This window comes from Bacillus rossius, chromosome 5 (genome assembly GCF_032445375.1).
Source record: "Bacillus rossius redtenbacheri isolate Brsri chromosome 5, Brsri_v3, whole genome shotgun sequence".
NCBI classification, from domain to species: domain Eukaryota; kingdom Metazoa; phylum Arthropoda; class Insecta; order Phasmatodea; family Bacillidae; genus Bacillus; species Bacillus rossius.
The window spans coordinates 84,281,281-84,301,076 of record NC_086333.1 but is presented as its reverse complement, the minus strand read 5'-3'; the positions used below and the strand labels follow the sequence as shown (position 1 = coordinate 84,301,076).

Below are 19,796 nucleotides of genomic sequence, written 5' to 3'. Positions count from 1 at the left end.
GTGAACTTAAGTCATATCTGTTAGACTGCTTTGAGTATGAAGAAAGGCACACGGCTGAAAACATTGCAGGAGAACTAAGACGAGTCGTGAGTGAGTGGGATATTTTTAACAAAGTATGTGCTGTCATTACAGACAATGCTTCGAACATGACTGCAGCCATTCGTTTGTGTAAATGGCGACATATTCCATGTTTTGCACATTCAGTTAACCTGATTGTTCAGGCTGGAATACAAGAAATACGCGATGTGCAGATGAAAGTAAAATCCATTGTTGAATTTTTTAAGAGAAGTCCACAGGCCACAGCGAAACTTCTCGTTTCACAAAAACAAATGGGACTTCCGGAGCATAAGCTTATTCAAGACGTGGTTACACGATGGAACTCTACGTTCGATATGTTTACACGTTTTATCGAGTTAAAAGAAGCAATAATTTCAACACTGTCTCTGTTAAACTCTCAAATTCAGCAACTGACACAAGACGAGTGGGATATTCTACAGAATGCTTGTGAAATACTTAAAGTATTTAAGGAAGTTACAGTTGAAATGAGTAGCGAGAAGGCAGTGACGGTTTCCAAAGTGATACTTCTTCGACAGGCAATGATGCGACATGTCGCAAAAATGAAAAGGAAAAACTTACCCGACAAAATTAAGAACATGGTAATCAAGTTAGAGGAGCAACTTTTTAAGAGACTGGCATCAAACATAGAAGATAATATAATATTATCAGAAGCAACTCTTCTTGACCCACGTTTCAAAAAGCAGGGGTTTCAAGATGATAATTCCTTCAATTCTGCCTATCAGAGAATTGTCACCAAAGCCAGTGAATGTAGTAACTCTCAGTTGGAAGAAATTTCAACAATGCAAGACTTAAGTGAAACTAAAGTTGCGTCTAGTTTGTTGTGGGACGACTTTGATTCTAAAGTGGAAAATTTAACACAAAATAGAATTCCTAGAGCAGCTGGGATCATAGAACTCGACAGGTATCTTCAAGAGCCGCTAATTCGAAGACATGAAAATCCGCTTCAGTGGTGGAAGCATAAAAAGCACTCCTACCCCAGACTTTTTGAAATTATGAAGAGAAGACTGTGCGTCGTGGCAACGTCCGTTCCGTGTGAAAGAGTTTTTTCCAAGAGTGGTCAAGTAGTATCTGAGAGGCGAAACAGGCTTAAATCTAAAAATGTTACGAAAGTGATTTTTCTTAACTTTAATTTGTAATCGCACTATAGCTAGTATTTGAACATTGCTTTTCGTAGCCAGTGAATCACAGTTGCGTATATGAAACAAGATTTGTATTTTATTACTTTTTAAGTTACAAATATTAATATATAGGCTATTTACACTTTAGTGACAGTAAAGTGTTTACTGTAGACCAACACATTTAGTGAAAAAATGACAACAATTTAATACTTCTACTGCCCTTCCGTATGAAGAGAGACGATAATGAAGTACATTAATTAACCCAAAAATGGTAAGTGTGAACATTTGTAGTTACTTTCCCTGTTATTTTTAATTCATACTGTTTTTTTAGTTTTTTATTTACATATTTGTGTATGTGAATGTGAAAAAGCAATTTTAAACCACTACATTTTCAGGTATAGATACTTTTCATGTTACCCTATTTTATTTGATCAGTTATCGTTTGCTCTTGTAAACATGCGCACGCTGTGATTACTAATTCTTCAGACTCCTGACGTCATGAATCATTTCACGAACGAATCAGACCGGGCGCGTGGCCGGTTCTCTCATCTCGTTCTCTCGTTCTCTCCGCGTTTTCGTTCTTCCGAATCTTTCAAGGTACCGGCTCTCAAAGAGCCGGTTGGTTCTCTCGTTCTCTCCGCATTTTCGTTCTACCGAATCTTTCAAGGTACCGGCTCTCAAAGAGCCGGTTCTTTACATCGCGAACGAATCGCAAGATTTCGTTCTCTCAAAGATTCGTTCTTTTTGAACGAATCGTTAACGAACGACCCATCACTAGTTCACTTCAGTTCAGCTTTATGTGAGTAACAACCTGCATGGGCCATGTAACTTGTCTCTAGTTCGATAGTACCCAGCGGTACCCATTCCTAGGGCTAAGTATTTTTTTTTTTTTTTTTGCGAAATGTTCTGAGACTAGTTATAATAATAATAATAATAATTTATATCCCCCTTGTTTTTACACTTTGTTAACAATATTCACTTCATTAACCAGGAGATTTAGCACCCACGAAAGCAAGCTTGTATGTGAGTGCCTCTAGTCACTTCAAATTACATGCGGTATTTCGACGATTGTAAACATTTGTAAATGTATAATAACTGAGAAATAAATATATAAATATATATCCTAAGAAACCTTACATTATTTTTTATAAAGATGAAAGTTAAAAAGAGCAATTTATCAAAATTGAGAGGTAAAACAATGTTACATCGTCGGTTTTTCGAGATTAGATAATTGTCTCTCAAGTGCGTGTTCACTGTAGAGGTAAACGCGCTCTGAGCGGCCCGGCTGCTGTCAGCAATGGCACTGGGGCGGGCTCCTTGTCGCAGTGCTCCTGTGGTTCGACTGTGCTCGCGGCACTCGTCGTCAGACACTGTTGACGGAGCAACTGTACTCGCCGCTAGGCTCACACGAGGGTCGCCAGTGCGACTGGGAAGACGTGAGTCAGCTCGCCGTGAGTCAGTGCCGCAGGGCCTAACTGCCGCTGGTGTTGTTGTCCCACTACGCTCGCAAACAAACACTCTCGATGACTTCCGCCGGGAGCGATGGAACCATCCCAGCATCCGCCAAACACTCACTCTAACGTCACGTCTACACACTTGACGGCAGGTAAAATATCCCAACACGTTTATCTCCGTGTCGCTTCTGCTATTTGATCACAGTTTATCTGTACAACTATGAGATAACGAGAAATTCTCAACCAAAAATGTGTCATCCGCCTGACAAGTTAGCTGCCAGTAAACAGCAGACTTCAACGGAGTATAAAAGAAACTGTGGAGTCTATCACAAAGGTGAATGAACCAGCGAAATGTTCTACTAATTGACTGTACTAATGGAAGTACTCGTCCTATACGAAATCAATTGGCATTGCTTAATTTGGTGATTTTGGTTTTAGCAATTTTTTGACACCCGTACTTTTTTTTTTTTTTTTAAGAAACCAAAGAGGGAAATAATGATGTTGCGAAATCATGTGGTTGTAACAGAAGTGTAAAATATAATTTGCAAGTCATTAAAAAAATAGCTGTATAAAAATAAGAGTTGTTTCAGTTGTTCGCCGAGCGTCCATATGTCGGGCTGAGAGAACAGCAGGCATCACCACGACCATCTCGAGGAGTCACCGCGCGCCAGGCTACACTCGAGCTGTGTTGTCACACGTGACAGAGCAGCCCAGGGAGGCCCAGCTCGTCTGCGCGCTGCGCTACGAGGGCCATCGCGCGGTGCGGCGGGATCGACCTTGTTACACTACTTTCTCTCTCGACCAGCCTCGCGCCAGAGGAACCGGCCCTGCAGCGAGCGTCACAGCCGCCCGTTATGTCGGCGAGGTCACTAACCCCACTAGCCAGGCCCACGCGTCACTTCACGAACTGGAACCTTGCTTTCAGGATAAATACTATACTTCTTTATATTTTTGACGTGACAACGTCTAATAAATCGATGAACGCCGGCTGCACGCACGAAAAAGTGTCCCGTTACGCAAATTGTCTCGTTACGCTGTGTCCCGTTACGCTCATGGTTCCGTTACGTTTTGTCCCGTTACGCTCATTGTTCCGTTACGCTGTCAGCGAGTGCAGTAATAATAGGTTATGTTAAAATTGACTAAAAAATTATGGTGATTCATATAATTGATGATAGATATTTGATTACAGTTTATTTATGTGAAATCTTGTTCATAATTGTATTTAAACTTTATAGCTAAACGCCAGTTTAAAATTAATTACAAGTCATCTACTCGTGAACTGTTTCGTCGACTGTTTATAAAGTGAAGTGAAAAGTTAATGTGGGTTTCATTGCTTATTACAAAAAAAATTCGGCATTAAAGGTTAATTATTCTTGCATTTTAAAAATCTGATTACTAGTATAATTTCAAGTATTTATTCTTTTATTAATAAAATAAAAATGATTCAATTTTATTCATAAAAGTATGCAATCATTTCATCAATGTTTTGTTATGACTTCACGCTAAACTATCGTCCGTAAACCGACTTTACAGACAACCAATTTTTTAACAGACCATCCATAAATAATTTTAATCAGTACTATTACTGTTTTTTTTTTCTGGATCTAAATACGCATATTTTCTCAGTTTCCAAAGGCCATCGCGTTGGAACACTATCAGTAATTTAAGTGCTGCTGGACCATGGTTTCCCGGGTGCGCATTTCCAAACCCTAGGCTGACTCGCCGACGCGTGGCCGCGCCTGAGGAGGAGAGGGGAGGGAGACGGCCGCGGAGTGGGGGAACCGCGCGAGGAAAGGGGAGGGGGTCGGGTAGACGACGAGTATATAACTATATATATGTGTGTTTGTTCAAGACAATAATTTAACCCATTATCGCACATCCTGTATAAGATATTCAAACGTCTCAATAGCGTGATTGTTATACTGAAACCTAAAAATGCCACCATAATCAGGTTGTCATGATGTAAGATGTCTACTTCATAGAAATAACTCGCATCTATTCTATCTTGTATTAAAAACAGCTGTGTGCAGTTAGGTAGTTACATTTTTTTTTAAGTTATGAAAAAATGTTGAGAGCGAATTTGTACGATGCGCGCGCATCGCAACGCAACATGCAAATGGCGTACCCACGTGTACGGAAATGGCAGTATTAAAAGTTTTAAAAAGCCTATTTGTAACTGGTATTACAAAAAATTATATTCTATATTCAGGCTTCGTAACGTAGAGGTTTTAGTGTGCGGTTAAAAATCTATAGGAACATGGTTCAAAACTCAGTAGTGGAAAAACGTACTATTTTAATAAGAATTTGTGTTTACAAATCCCATGACGACTAAATTGGGTGTTATTTTTAAAAAATGAATATTTTGTTTTATTTAGAGGATTATTTTATATTGTTATAAGCAGAAAGCTTGCCACAGAGTAGTTCAGTATAGTCAGCGAATGACTGATCTGGACCTAACGGCAGATACCAGCAATGGCGCCTATGAGAAGCTCCGGCACTCTCGCGGAGTGATACATGTCAGCGGCCCTTCCACAAGACACCAGCCGGACTGCTCTGCAATGAAGTCCATTTTTGAATCATCTAAGTAACCATGCAGTCCGGCATCATTGTGAACTCAGAAAAAATAATTAAATACATACAAATATTAGTCGACTAAACGATGCAAACGATATTCTCGATTTTATTTTTGAGCATATTTACTGGCACGTTACTGAATCATTTGTTGGTATCTCTGATAGTCAACAAATGTGGGGTAGCCTACTTTACTTTCTGTATTTTAAAAACTGTATACAATAATCTTTTAATGTATTCAGTCATGCTTATAAAATCAAAGCCAATCATATTTCATATTACAAAAATACTTAGAGCAATAAAAAATATATCAAAGGTAAAAAGGCTAATTTAATTAAATAAAACAACAATGATACACAAAAACTCAAATTATATAGTATCTCTTAGGTTTCTGACAGTCCACATTACGTTATCCATTTCAAGAACGCTTTAAACTAGCGATTATGTTTTATCTTGATAGTTCTCAAGATATCATCTAAATTAACAACTATAGCAAACACACATTTAGTTCATAATACAATATATGTTCAGGGATGTAATTATAAAGCTTACCCTAAAATTTACCAATTTTTTTATCCCAGAAAAGGTTCTTGTTATTACTTTATTGCATATATATAGAAGTTTTGTTTATGGAAATGCATATTTAAATAAGTAAATGTATGTTTAAAAACACCATTCACATGACAGACAATGTCGCACTATGAAGCGTGTTTACCGTGCGAGCTAATGGTCGCTATGCGTGACTTTTCATCACAGACAACAGACCACTTACGGCAGATGGACTGAAGGAGCTAGCAGGGGAACGAATAACGGAAGTATACTAAGAGAAGATGAGAGGAATTAGGAAACAAAGACGAAATGGCTCGGACACCGTACCAACAAGGAAGAAAGGAAGACTGGCTGGAAAGAGAGTATAAGAGAGATATGAAGAAACAAGGAGATGTGTTGAAGAACAGGAAAAATTAAGGGACAGGTTATTTGAACAGCCTGCTGTGTCTGAATGAACCCCTGCCCGACATTAAAACTTTCGCGGAAAAGGTTGATGTTTTGTTTGACTTTGACAGCCTGTGATGACGTCATGCCCTGATCGGCGAGCAGGGCTTCGATGATCAACTGGCTTTCAAGACTAAGCTTGACAGTCCGGAAATCACCCGAGCTGTTTTTGAACTGAAATGTTTGGTTTCTTTTACGACAAACAGGACTTTGACTACTTAAGCCTCCGTCTGCACTCCATCGCTGGTTGATACATTTACTTATTATTTATATTATTAGAGGGTTTTCCTGCAAATTTATAGGTTTTTTTTTGCATTGTAGCTACGTCTTAAATGTTATCAACAGATAATCACACACTGTTATCAAGAAGTGTAGTGTCCGCAGTTATGAGCGCTTGCGTGGGATTCCACGGCTCGGATACATCGTCCAGAGACCGCCTGCAGAGACCGCGACTCCATGTGAAGGCATGAGCCCGAGCCACTGGCTGAGACGCCCTAGCCGCCCCAGGCCGCTATCAAGCAGCGGAAAGGCGGAGCAGTCAGTCGTGTCGGCGGATCAGTCAACAAGATAGCCGCTGATAAGCGCAGGTATGCGGCGAGCGTGGCAAGAGCCGCCCGCGAGTCATTAATGACGCCGGGACAAGACAAGGCACGCGCCTTGAATGCTGCCAATGGCAGGTCTGATGTTACCTTGTTGGAGGTGGAGTACATGTTTGTTCCTCCGAGAAGTCGCTTACTGGCTCTAGCCTTACACCTGATTGCCCACTGACCAGCCTCTGGGTATGTGAGTCTCGCCAGCGGGGATGTACTGTCCGTCTCGCCTTTGTGTTGTGGCCACGAGGTGCTGAAGGACAGCCTCTGTGCCGGCGTGCCAGCTGCCCCCAGCTGCCCCCAGCTGCCCCCAGCTGCCCCCAGCAGTCCCTTCGTGAGGTGGCACAGACAGTCCAGACACATGCGCCGGGACTAGGGCCGCAGTGAGAACAGAGCATGTCGGCACACAGAGGGACAGCCACGAGGCGTGCGGTACTGTCGGCCCACAGTCCAGGCCGAACACTGCGGATCTGTCAGGTGACTGTCAGATACACACTACCGTTCATTCCTCAGCGCTATGGCCGCTACAGTCCTCTCAATACTCAGTTGGTTGTGTGACGTCTTACTGGGAGCAGAGAGTCTCTGCTTTTTTAGCCGACAGTTTACCATGGCCTACAAGTCCTCCTGATAAACTATGCCTGTGTTCTTGCCCCATCACTTAATCAGCATAACGTTTGAATGTTTTAATTTCAGTCCGTCACTCTACCTTTCTTTATTCATAAAAAATAATTTATACACTCAGTGATATGACTGTTTCCTTTGGCAAAATATGTGTTGGAAAAAAGGAACAAGTGTGTTTAGCAATTATTTGATAGAGAAGGAAAAAATTAATACATGTAACTCACGAAACCAATTTTTTGTTACAAATTAAATTTGGTTGGGTCATGAGAATGATTTGTCATAGAAAGTAAACATTTGAAACGCAGTATAGAAAAATATGTGTTTGGACCGAACAAAAGTTTTTATTAGCGTACACTGCAGGGGGAAAAAAAAAAAAAAAGCAGGTTATTCTGGAAACACGGCAAAATTTCAAACACCAGCAACCTTATGCTAATTCTCGAGCCTGAATATTATCACATAAATCTCGGTCCGTGGTCTTGGAACCATTTGTGCCAATAATGTGTGTTCGTTGGCAGATGAGTCTGTCGTTGCAAGAATTGTAGGCTATCTTGTGATACTAGTTTAACAACAGTTACGCCGCGCGACCCATGTTCCTAGGGCTACTGCCAGACCTTCCTAACTCTCTTTGTTCCTAGGGGTACTTCTTGACCTTTCTCCATTCTTTGTTCGTCCTGTGGCGGGAACACTTCAGACTGAAGACCCACTGCTGACTATACCACAGAACGGAGACCAAAATTATTTCTTGTTCTTTAGTTTTACCGTTTGCTGTGCCGTTACGGTTCGTAATTTTTTTTCGTTCCATCCTCTTACATCACAACTGAATGCGCAATAGTAAACTTGGCAAAAACAAAAGATTAAAATTACAGTTCCTGAAAGCATTGAACCATTCGAAATTCCATGCAAGACCCTTAAGAAGTGAATAATTAATACTGCGTAGTAAACCAATCAACTGACACGACTACCACTCACTTCACTCACACGTGCGCTGAAGCAAGCTGTAAAGCTGATGTGAGAGGACAATATATTAATTCATTGCACTACTATGTGCATTGGAACCACACATACACTCATACAAGCATTTCAACTCCAAGATTAAATAATTGGTTGGTTTTCACCTACCAGTAGCACAAAATTATAATTTAAAAACATGAATTCAAATAGTTATGTTGTTTAGATAAATACAACGCAATCAAGTATGCGTCTTAATATAGTCGAATGACAAAACGTTTCATTTCAAGAAATAAAAATTTTTGTGATATAGAAATATAAAATGTACTTAATGCGCTAGCGTTTTACGCTTTATGAAACGTTTCTTATTGAGGAAGTAGCAGTTTCCACACAATCTTGCTTGGACCGTAAGTCCGAGGTGCTGTCAGCTCTCAGCTGTAGACTTTCAGCTCTCAGTTCTGTCTCAGCTCTCAGCTGTCAGCTGTCAGTTCTGTCTCAGCTCTCAGCTGTCAGCTCTCAGTTCTGTCTCAGCTCTCAGCTGTCAGCTGTCAGTTCTGTCTCAGCTCTCAGCTCTCAGCTCTCAGCTCTCAGCTGTCAGCTGTCAGCTCGCCAGGGTCCGGCGCGGAGCCTCTGACCGGAAGCGGTGCGCGTGACGTCACGTGCAGGCTCGGCCAATGACCTTGGCGCATCCCCGCGCCGACCAATGACAAGGACGACGCTATGCTCGGTGTTCTGCGCACGCCTCGCTGGCTCGTGGCCAGCCAATAGAACTGTCGCACTCCCGCCACATGACCGAGGATCACAAGACGCTTGCTTAGTGACACCGCGACCTGCGGCGCTTATCTCTTGCCTTGTGACGAGAATACTCATATCTGCGCCATTAACTGACTTACAGAAATACTCATCTTTCAGATACTCAGAAGTCTATGTCAAATCCTTTAGTTGTAAAAGAAACTGGAAACATCGTGGAAGTAAATTAACCATTCTTCGAGATTGGAACCTAAAATATGCCACATGGAGTGATCAAGTGTGTTCCAAGTAAGCCCCATGAGAAGTGAATAATGAATACTGCGTTGTAAACGAATCAACTGACACAAACACAACTACCATTCACTGCACATTACACGTGCGCTGAAGCAAGCTGTCAAGTTGTTGTGAGAGGACAATAACTATATTAATTTATTGCACTATTATATGCTTTATAACCGTACACACACTCATACAAACATTTTAACTTCTACATTAACGAAATTATTGGTTTTCACCTGCCAGTAGCACGGAAAACAAAATTTAAAAAAAAATTGATTTAAAATAGTAATGTTACGTGCATATGTGCAATACAAGTATGCATACTTAATTCATCCGAATGCCAAAAGTTTTCATATCAAGAAGCAAAAATATTAATTAGTCATATTAAATTACAAATTAACTTAATGCGCGAGGGTTCTATGCTAAGTATGTCGCCAGTAGGAATCACGAGACATAAGTTATTGAGAAAGCAGGACAGCAGCAGAGTGCTCGCAGTGCCCTGAAGGGGGGGGGGGGGGGGGGGTTACTTAATGTCCGGGGTGGCCGGCCATTATGGGTCAATTATAGCTAATATATCATAAATTAGTTCAGTCAACAAAGTACACAATGTAGGTTCACAATGGAGTGTCTCAATGGTAACAGATATGGTGACAAAATGCCGGCAAATGTCTTAAAGGTTTCTGACTTCTACTTTATTTGTAACTCACCCTCTCCTACCCCATAGAATACCCCACTCATGATCATGGCACTTCTAATTTCTGTCTCAACTTCCCCACCGACTGTTAACAAGTTTCACTTCGAAAAAGTTTTTTTTTGTTTACTTCTCTACTATTAGAGGATATCAAGGAGATTATTTAACTTACAAATATTTAAAGAAACTTTTAAGTCTACAAGTGTTATTCACCATACTGCTTCTATTGTTTTAAATAGTGATGAGGTGAATGAAAGCAGACCTCGGAACAACGAGTTCTGGGTTCCAGTCCCGGGCCAGGCATGGATGTGAGTGGTGTGTTAGACTGCAAGTCCGTGTAAGCTGCCGGCATCAGTGTTTTTACGTAACAGTTAACAAGGCCGTAAAAATATACGTAAATAACAAATCTTTAGAGTGGATTTTCAGATTCCAACAAGCACAAAATTTTAAACACTGCATTAATGTAATAAATAAACTATATACAATTTTGAGTTTTCAAACATTAAACTATTACTCTAGATAAAAAAAAAACAAGTCTTTGTGCAGCACAATATGAAAAAAAACTTTAAATTGTACGTTATGACATCAGTTAATGACATCAGTTATGACATCTAAGAGGTATACGGATGCAAAAGTTTCAACAAAGTTTTGAACGAATGCAAAAAAGACAGCTAAAAAATCCTTTGTTTTCAGTTGTTGGTATTCTCAGCAGAGATCCCAAAGCGAGGGTCGCCAGTGTGTGGCTAACACTGGCCTTCTCAACACTGTTTCAAGGTTACAAAACAAATCTCTGAAGTACGTAAGTGCTCTTGGAACATTTTTATCACCTTTACGTAAGAAGAAGAAAAATTAACCACGCATGTATTAAGACAAAGGAAGTATCATTGAAGTGAGTGTGCAGCGAATAACAGAACAAAGAAGTCGTGACGTGTTTGAGCTTGTAAGCAGGAAACCTCGTTGCAATAGTAGCTTCGCTAGGATCGTCACTCGCTGAGATTGGCAGTGAGATCGTGTACTTCCTCAGCGAGTTGGGGGCTCAGCTGACAGGCTCCTGACGTCAGAACACGCTCAACTTTAGACATGGTTGACATTTCAGTCTCTTGCAAACCAAGCAACCAGTCAAAAAAAAATTCTGTTTACATTAATTATGATGTTGGGCGGAATATCAAGATTTGCAAATATTTGCATACCACAAATAATTTGAGATAATTTCGCCAGTTCGAGCCCCGTGACGACAAAGGCCCGAGTATCGTCACGTGTACGGTCGCTCAGCCATGCAGGGAGCGCCTAGTGCTACTGCCAGCCCTTACTGACACCCGGGACACCGCAGACAGCTGACGAGGACTTCTGCCACCTCCATGGTTGTGCGCTCGTCAGCTGGCGGGGACGGAAGCTAACAGCAACTCAAACTGCCAACGAACCGTGGGGATTGTCCTTTATTGGAACAATTTTGTTCGGATTCCAAAGGAAAAAAAAAAGTAATATTTTTTTCTGAATTTATAAACACAATTTTTTTAAAAAAAAGCCTTCACTGAGTGTTTAAGAATTGTTGGCTGGCTGAAGCCAGCTGAAAATTTGTTGTGAGAGGACAATAACTATATTAGTTTATTGGACTACTATATGCTTTATAACCGTACACACACTCATACAAACATTTTAAATCCTACATTAACGAAATGATTGGTTTTCACCCACCAGTAACACGGAAAACATAATTTAAAAAAAATGGATTTAAAATAGTAAAATAGTTGTAAGGGTAGTTGTCTGGAAGGCACTGTTCACTCACCATGGCCTGTGTGTCTGACGGCAGCGGCGCGGCCTCCAGTCCTGACAGCAGCAGATGCAGCAGCTGCAGCAGCAGCCAGCTGCGCGCGCGACACTCGCCGGACATCTCCCTGCTAGCGCCTGACGAGCGAAGGAAAGAGCTGACCGGGAGACGACCCTGGACTGCCCACCGCTGCGACCTCGCGGCTACTGACTGGCCGCCGACCCGCGCGCCGCTTATACGAGGCGCCCGCCGTCAGCTGGCTGCGGCGTGGAGGGGGGCGTGCCGTACTTACCGGCGCGGAGCGTGCCGTACTTACGGTACACCGCGGTACACAGCCCCGCTCCCGCCACAAGCTGCTCGGGCATTCTTCAAGCGAAACTCCTTTGGGCGCGATGAGAGGACGATTTCTACGCAGAATTTCAGTGTAACCTTTTTCGCGAAAATTTGTTGTGAAACGATTTCTGACGCTAGTAGGTCACCGACTTGCTGGCGTCTAGTAAGGAAGTATTTGGGCAGAGGGCTACACAACGGGGTTTCAGCTTATTTTCAAGTGGGAAATATTTTTGTTAATTCATGTTTATTTATAAAATTGTCTTATCTCTCTCTATCTCTATCTCTATCTATCTCTCTCTCTTTCTCTATCTCCCGTTTTACCTATTACGGTATACTCACGAGTCGAGGGTTGAATTGCCAAAACGTTGCACTTCTATCACGCGTTCTTTTTTATATTGGTTGGCAATGATTTAAAGACAACTCCAAATATTTTTAATAACTTACGTCTGACTACTTATATGATTTGAACGTAGTTTTGAATTACTACAAATTCAACAAGGCTCAAGAGCATAGTTTCCATTCTGTGGGCTTCACATAAGAACGATGTCTCAAACACAGTTAACAGCAAATCCTAGTTTCTCATGGGACACCGCATCATGCCTGAGCATTATGATCCCTTTTCTTAGTTCTGAGATATCACGACTTGAATGTTTTCGAGTGTTGAGTTTTGTGTGGCTCATACAATAAATTATCATGTATAATTTCGTACATGTTGTTAATTTGTTACTTAATAATTTTTACACAACCTGGATATGCTTTGATGTAATTTACACATTTCAGCTGACGTTATACATTGTTTATCATGAGACAAGATAAAAATAAGATACGGTAGAATAACACAGATAAGTAAACACCTACAGCAAGCACAAAAGTAAAACAAAAGTCAGACACAGGAATCCCACAAAGAAGATAGCAATGAAAACAACACTGTCATTAAGGGGAGTGTATGAAACCCTGAATTAAGACTTTTTTTTTTTTAACGTTTGATACTGAAAGTATTTCATTCCCTGAGGCAGTTGTCACGCATTGAGAGATGTTCAGGCACCATAACAAGTCTTATGGCATTATCATTACAATGATGTCACTAGACAAAAACAAATTAAATTATAAACTTCAATTCATTCACAGAAGAAACACTTTGTAACAGCCAAACATGTAATATGCTTTAAAGAGGACAAATTTGACACGTAAACTAAATAAAATTGATATGGCGTAAGAACTGTGGAAATTTAGATTATTTTTTATTTTCGATTCTTATCTCCGGCTCGAGACCTGAAAGTGATGTGGCTGTGATGCCTGGGAAGACACCGACCTTGAGGAACTCAGTTAACACTGGGCGACGCTGTGCCGTAGTTGTGTGACAGCGCGCCACAATGCGGTGTCCCGCCAGCCAGCCAGCAAGGAAGTGTCTCCTCCCTCCCTCCCTCCCTACCCCCCCGCCCTCGCTCCCTCCCTCCAGCTCGGGGAAGCACGAGGCCTTCCAGGACTGCGGCCTGCTCCCTCCAGGACGCCTGGACTCCAGGCGCTGGCCAATCAGCTACGTGGACTACTTCTCATCACTTACTGTCGTGTAAACCACGCCTCTCTCACATTTGCACTTCTGTCACAAATATTTCCAACAGATATCTACCGAGTGAGATAACATTTGCGCGACTTTTTACACCCATCACGTAACACTTAGTGATTGTCTGTTGAAAATATTAGTTAAGAGGAGCAAACTTAACAAAAAAATTCTACGACGTGTGTGAGCCACGGAAAGGCAAAGGATAGGAAACTAAACCCGTATTATTTGTTACAAAAGTTTTAAGTTATGAAAATTGTTTTCTTGTATAATATTGCAGTTTAGAACTACTTTATTATTTTTTGTCTACACGGAATATTAGGTAGGGTCTTTACTAGGAAATCTTAAACTGTCATTACTTTTCAGTAAAGTTTCGCGAATTCGATTATTTGACGTAGATGCTGAGACGAGCAGCAGAATTTATGTAGCTATTTAGCCTTAACTTAATTCAGTATTTTAACGCGCAATAAATATATTTTCAAATCATTTAACCACCGCAGGCTGGCTCGAGGGAGGTTCCCTTTCAGGCCCCGCCCCGTCGTGTTGAGACAGCAGGCCTGCCCTCTCACCAGTACAACAATGCACATTGTTGGTTTATCTCAGTGAGCAACCATTGCCAACATATTTTTGGAGCGTACAAGACTTTAAGACGATAATATAACCCATTATCGCACATGCGGTATAAGATATTCAAACGTCTCAATAGCGTGGTTGTTACAAGTATATGCTGTAACATATAATGCCACCAACTCGGGTTGTCATGGTGCAACTCGCATTTATTCTATCTTATATTACAAACAGCAGTTCGTTAAATTTTTTGAAGTAATGGAAACATTCTGGGGTGAATATCTACGATGCGCGCGCATCGCAACAAAACATGTAAGACGGCGTACCCACGTGTGCGAATATGGGACCATGATACAGTAAAGAGTTATTTAATTTTTTATAAACTATAATAAATATTAAGGTTCGTCACGTAGTGGTTATATTGTGGGATTAATTAGATATAGGAATCACTGGATCATACAAATTGCGTTTAAAGTAATACTAATTAGTTAGTAATAATTTTTAAAGAATGTTAACCATGTGGGGAGTATTGTATTGAAAATCCTTGTTTAGTTTTTTTTCGAAACTTTTTCGTTTTTATCGGAGGCATTAGAAATTTAATGATGGATTCCATTTGTGTAATTTTTTTTTTTTGCAATTAGAATTTTAATATTATTTTATATAAAATAAAAAATTAAAATAATTGTATTTCCCGATTAAAATTTAATTCGCCAAAACGAGACCCACTTCCCTCGGTGACCCCAGCCGTAACCCCCCTCCACCTGTCCCGTCGCGCTTCAAGGGCCAGCCGCGAGTCAACCTAGGGTTTGGAATACGCTTCCCGGGAGTATCCTCGTGAGAGCCAGTGTCGCGTCTCCAGGCCTGTGTGGTCGCCAGGCCGGCCTGCAGACCCGCACACGCCGCGCTTCAAGGGCCAGCCGCGAGTCAACCTAGGGTTTGGAATACGCTTCCCGGGAGTATCCTCGTGCGAGCCAGTGTCGCGTCTCCAGGCCTGTGTGGTCGCCAGGCCGGCCTGCAGACCCGCACACGCCGCGCTTCAAGGGCCAGCCGCGAGTCAACCTAGGGTTTGGAATACGCTTCCCGGGAGTATCCTCGTGAGAGCCAGTGTCGCGTCTCCAGGCCTGTGTGGTCGCCAGGCCGGCCTGCAGACCCGCACACGCCGCGCTTCAAGGGCCAGCCGCGAGTCAACCTAGGGTTTGGAATACGCTTCCCGGGAGTATCCTCGTGCGAGCCAGTGTCGCGTCTCCAGGCCTGTGTGGTCGCCAGGCCGGCCTGCAGACCCGCACACGCCGCGCTTCAAGGGCCAGCCGCGAGTCAACCTAGGGTTTGGAATACGCTTCCCGGGAGTATCCTCGTGAGAGCCAGTGTCGCGTCTCCAGGCCTGTGTGGTCGCCAGGCCGGCCTGCAGACCCGCACACGCCGCGCTTCAAGGGCCAGCCGCGAGTCAACCTAGGGTTTGGAATACGCTTCCCGGGAGTATCCTCGTGAGAGCCAGTGTCGCGTCTCCAGGCCTGTGTGGTCGCCAGGCCGGCCTGCAGACCCGCACACGCCGCGCTTCAAGGGCCAGCCGCGAGTCAACCTAGGGTTTGGAATACGCTTCCCGGGAGTATCCTCGTGCGAGCCAGTGTCGCGTCTCCAGGCCTGTGTGGTCGCCAGGCCGGCCTGCAGACCCGCACACGCCGCGCTTCAAGGGCCAGCCGCGAGTCAACCTAGGGTTTGGAATACGCTTCCCGGGAGTATCCTCGTGAGAGCCAGTGTCGCGTCTCCAGGCCTGTGTGGTCGCCAGGCCGGCCTGCAGACCCGCACACGCCGCGCTTCAAGGGCCAGCCGCGAGTCAACCTAGGGTTTGGAATACGCTTCCCGGGAGTATCCTCGTGCGAGCCAGTGTCGCGTCTCCAGGCCTGTGTGGTCGCCAGGCCGGCCTGCAGACCCGCACACGCCGCGCTTCAAGGGCCAGCCGCGAGTCAACCTAGGGTTTGGAATACGCTTCCCGGGAGTATCCTCGTGAGAGCCAGTGTCGCGTCTCCAGGCCTGTGTGGTCGCCAGGCCGGCCTGCAGACCCGCACACGCCGCGCTTCAAGGGCCAGCCGCGAGTCAACCTAGGGTTTGGAATACGCTTCCCGGGAGTATCCTCGTGCGAGCCAGTGTCGCGTCTCCAGGCCTGTGTGGTCGCCAGGCCGGCCTGCAGACCCGCACATGCCGCACTTCAAGGGCCAGCCGCGAGTCAACCTAGGGTTTGGAATACGCTTCCCGGGAGTATCCTCGTGCGAGCCAGTGTCGCGTCTCCAGGCCTGTGTGGTCGCCAGGCCGGCCTGCAGACCCGCACACGCCGCGCTTCAAGGGCCAGCCGCGAGTCAACCTAGGGTTTGGAATACGCTTCCCGGGAGTATCCTCGTGAGAGCCAGTGTCGCGTCTCCAGGCCTGTGTGGTCACCAGGCCGGCCTGCAGACCCGCACACGCCGCGCTTCAAGGGCCAGCCGCGAGTCAACCTAGGGTTTGGAATACGCTTCCCGGGAGTATCCTCGTGCGAGCCAGTGTCGCGTCTCCAGGCCTGTGTGGTCGCCAGGCCGGCCTGCAGACCCGCACACGTCGCGCTTCAAGGGCCAGCCGCGAGTCAACCTAGGGTTTGGAATACGCTTCCCGGGAGTATCCTCGTGCGACCCAATGTCGCGTCTCCAGGCCTGTGTGGTCGGCAGGCTGGCCTGCAGACCCGCACGCGCCGCTCGCTGTGGTGTACTTTGAGATGCCTGTACTTCATGAACACATTGCAGGTCAAGATATTTCTCGAAGCACTGCAGCTGTTTCTTAGTGTTACGGAAAAAATTTTAATGTATTTATTTTTCGCATAAAAATTCCATAGCTATATGTGCGTCAAAACACTTTTCCATCGGCGCGTGTTTCGTGTTGGCGCACGAATCACAGCCACTCAGAGCGGGAGCACGCTTGTCGCGAATGACCCGGCAGCCAATCACAAGGAAGGAACCGCCGGGCGTGGTGTACCTTATGGCTGACTAATGAGCTCTTGGATAAAATCCCTGCACCTTATGAATGACAATCTTTTGAGGAAGGGGAACCAAGAGGAGGGCGTATTATCTTGACCGCTACTTCCACACGCGTGAGTAGCGCTGGCGGGCTCGCCACTTCCTGCCACTGACTCAGCGCCTGGGGCGGGCTTCCCTGCACACACACACACACACACACGCATTGTGCTGGTTCATTGTGCGCCTGCAGGGCTGGCCCGTGACACAGGTGGGCCTCCCCCCCTCCACTGACCCCCTCTGCACCGACAGCGGGCCGTCTTCTTACCACTGGTACACTTTGGAAACAGATCACGTGACCTAGCATTCTTCACACGAACGAATAACAAAAAATCCTGAGCTGAGTTTTCATTGTCCGGCCCAACGCTTCCTTCACCGGTAACGACCAATAAAGAAATACACTTAAGTGCACGTGAGTTCTCATTGAAGAATGAAGCCACTGTTCTAATCAAAGTAAAACAAAAGAGCGCCGCGAGGACATCAGTGCTGGCTCGGTGCAGAGATGCAGAGACTCGTCACTCCGCGGCGCTGGGGTCGCCAGGAAGTCTGAGTCGCGCCTGCGTGGGTCACTCTTCCGGTCAGCGGCGGAGCATTGTTTCCCGGCGGTGTTGACACATGTCCTGGATCATCAGTGTCCACGCAAATATTCACCCCATTAAAATTAAATTTAAAAATTTTGATCAGTTATAACATCTAGCTGAGGTTTATCAGTCGAATTATGACTGATACATAGAGACCTGAAAAATTCGCGGGTTCATTTCGTGTTATGCTAAAATTCAAATAATTATACCTTAGTGCTGCTTCTGTCATTGGTTCACTGTTAATCTGGAGGACTGAGGGCCAATTAGAGACCCTCACTCATAGAAGTGTCGAATCACAGGCCACCCAGTCGAGACGACTCACAAGTCAGCAGCCAATGAACAGTTGGCATTTGCCCGAGTGTGTAGAGGATATTGGAGTCTATCCTGGAGGTCATTGAACCAGCGAATTTTTTCGGTATCTACTGATACAGAATACATGCAACATGCACATAACTGTTTAAAAAACATTAATATCTTTGCTTGACTTTCGGCCTTGAAGATAGCGCATGCTGTGGCCGCTGGCAACACGGCTGGTGGAAGATAACAGACGGTGGTCCAGAAGCGAGGTGTTCTCTGCCCGGATCAAAGAGGACCTGCCAGGGGGCTCTGCCCTGGCCATAAAGGTACTAATCCGAAACACGTCATCTACAACTATATAAATGTTTAATGTGGTCTTATGTTCGCTACTGGCGTGATTTCCCGATACACAATACCCGTAGGGGCATGCATATTTCGCGAAAAGATTCAGAGACTATCTGAAAGTTAAAACACTGTGGCATCGTCTGTGTCTCGTGATTGGGCGATTTTCTTTCAGTTCAATATCGATTGTTACAACACCAATCACAGTGAGTCAGTGCGGAAGCAAAGGCGTCCTGAGTGGCTCGATCAAATAAGGAAACGACTTCTCTCGCAGACGGCCGCCAATCACGAGGAAGAAACCGGTGTGAGTATAACTTGTTGCAGTCTAATAGGCGTTCAGATTTATTCGCGAAAACTGCCTGCCCCTACAGATACTCAATGATACATTTTTGTGATTGCATTACTAGTGACGCATTAAATTTTAAGTAGTGAGTTTTTCTTGGGTGTAGCTCGTAAAATGGGTCTCCAATAAGATAAACGCAGATACTTCATGTGTAGGAAGCTCAGGAACTTAGTTACCTGGATAACCAGCATATGTGGCATGTTTCGTCACTTACTAGATAAACGATATTTCCTACAGTAAAGTGCATCCATCCATGCAAAGCTATGATGGCCTTAATTTGATTATTTAAAACCATCATAAATCAAAATGTATGTTTGAAACGCAACTATTAATACTTCAGTTCACTACTGTTGGTTTAACACATTTCAACTGTTTCTAATTTATACTTAGACGATCTTACCTATGACTGAATGAATGTATGAATGAACTAGGGCTTAAACCCTATATTAATCCATATTTAATATGAATTTATATTTTATCTGCTCATAGGTCTGAACTCTGTTGAGGGTATACTAGGAGAATTTTTCCTGATGATGTTGTATTTATTTATTTGCATTTACTCTCATATTCTTTCCAAAATATATTTTCGTTTTCCAGAACCATAGTTATGGTATCATCAATCCATTTCATTGGTTTATTTTTCTTGGCTATTTATTATGTTCTTCTTCACCGCTACGCCGCCTCTGCTGCCATATATCCACCTTTATAACTTTCTTGAGATACTTCGTCTTGTCTTAAATTTTTGTAATATTCTTATCACTTCTTTCTGTCTTGTGTTCTTATACGACAGCGTCTAGTTTCGTGTGTGCTCATTTGTTATTTTCTCCTATTATTAGTATCCAAAAAGGCTATCTTCTTCTCAATCTTACCCTT

The 19,796-nt window shown here is 43.8% G+C and overlaps 1 protein-coding gene across 6 annotated transcripts in view; it reads right to left on the bottom strand.

Annotated features, from left to right (window-relative positions):
• LOC134532171 (matrix metalloproteinase-14) overlaps window positions 1–12,067 on the bottom strand; it is a 53,030-nt gene extending 40,963 nt beyond the window's left edge. For 5 of the 6 annotated variants that reach the window (XM_063368552.1, XM_063368551.1, XM_063368550.1 and 2 more), the window contains exon 1: window positions 11,880–12,067. In XM_063368552.1, the coding sequence (XP_063224622.1) occupies window positions 11,880–11,984 (105 nt within the window). In that variant the 5' untranslated portion in view covers window positions 11,985–12,067. The remainder of the gene's footprint in view (window positions 1–11,879) is intronic. The other variant, XM_063368554.1, reaches the window with a different exon arrangement.
• Between the last annotated feature and the right edge of the window lie 7,729 nt (window positions 12,068–19,796).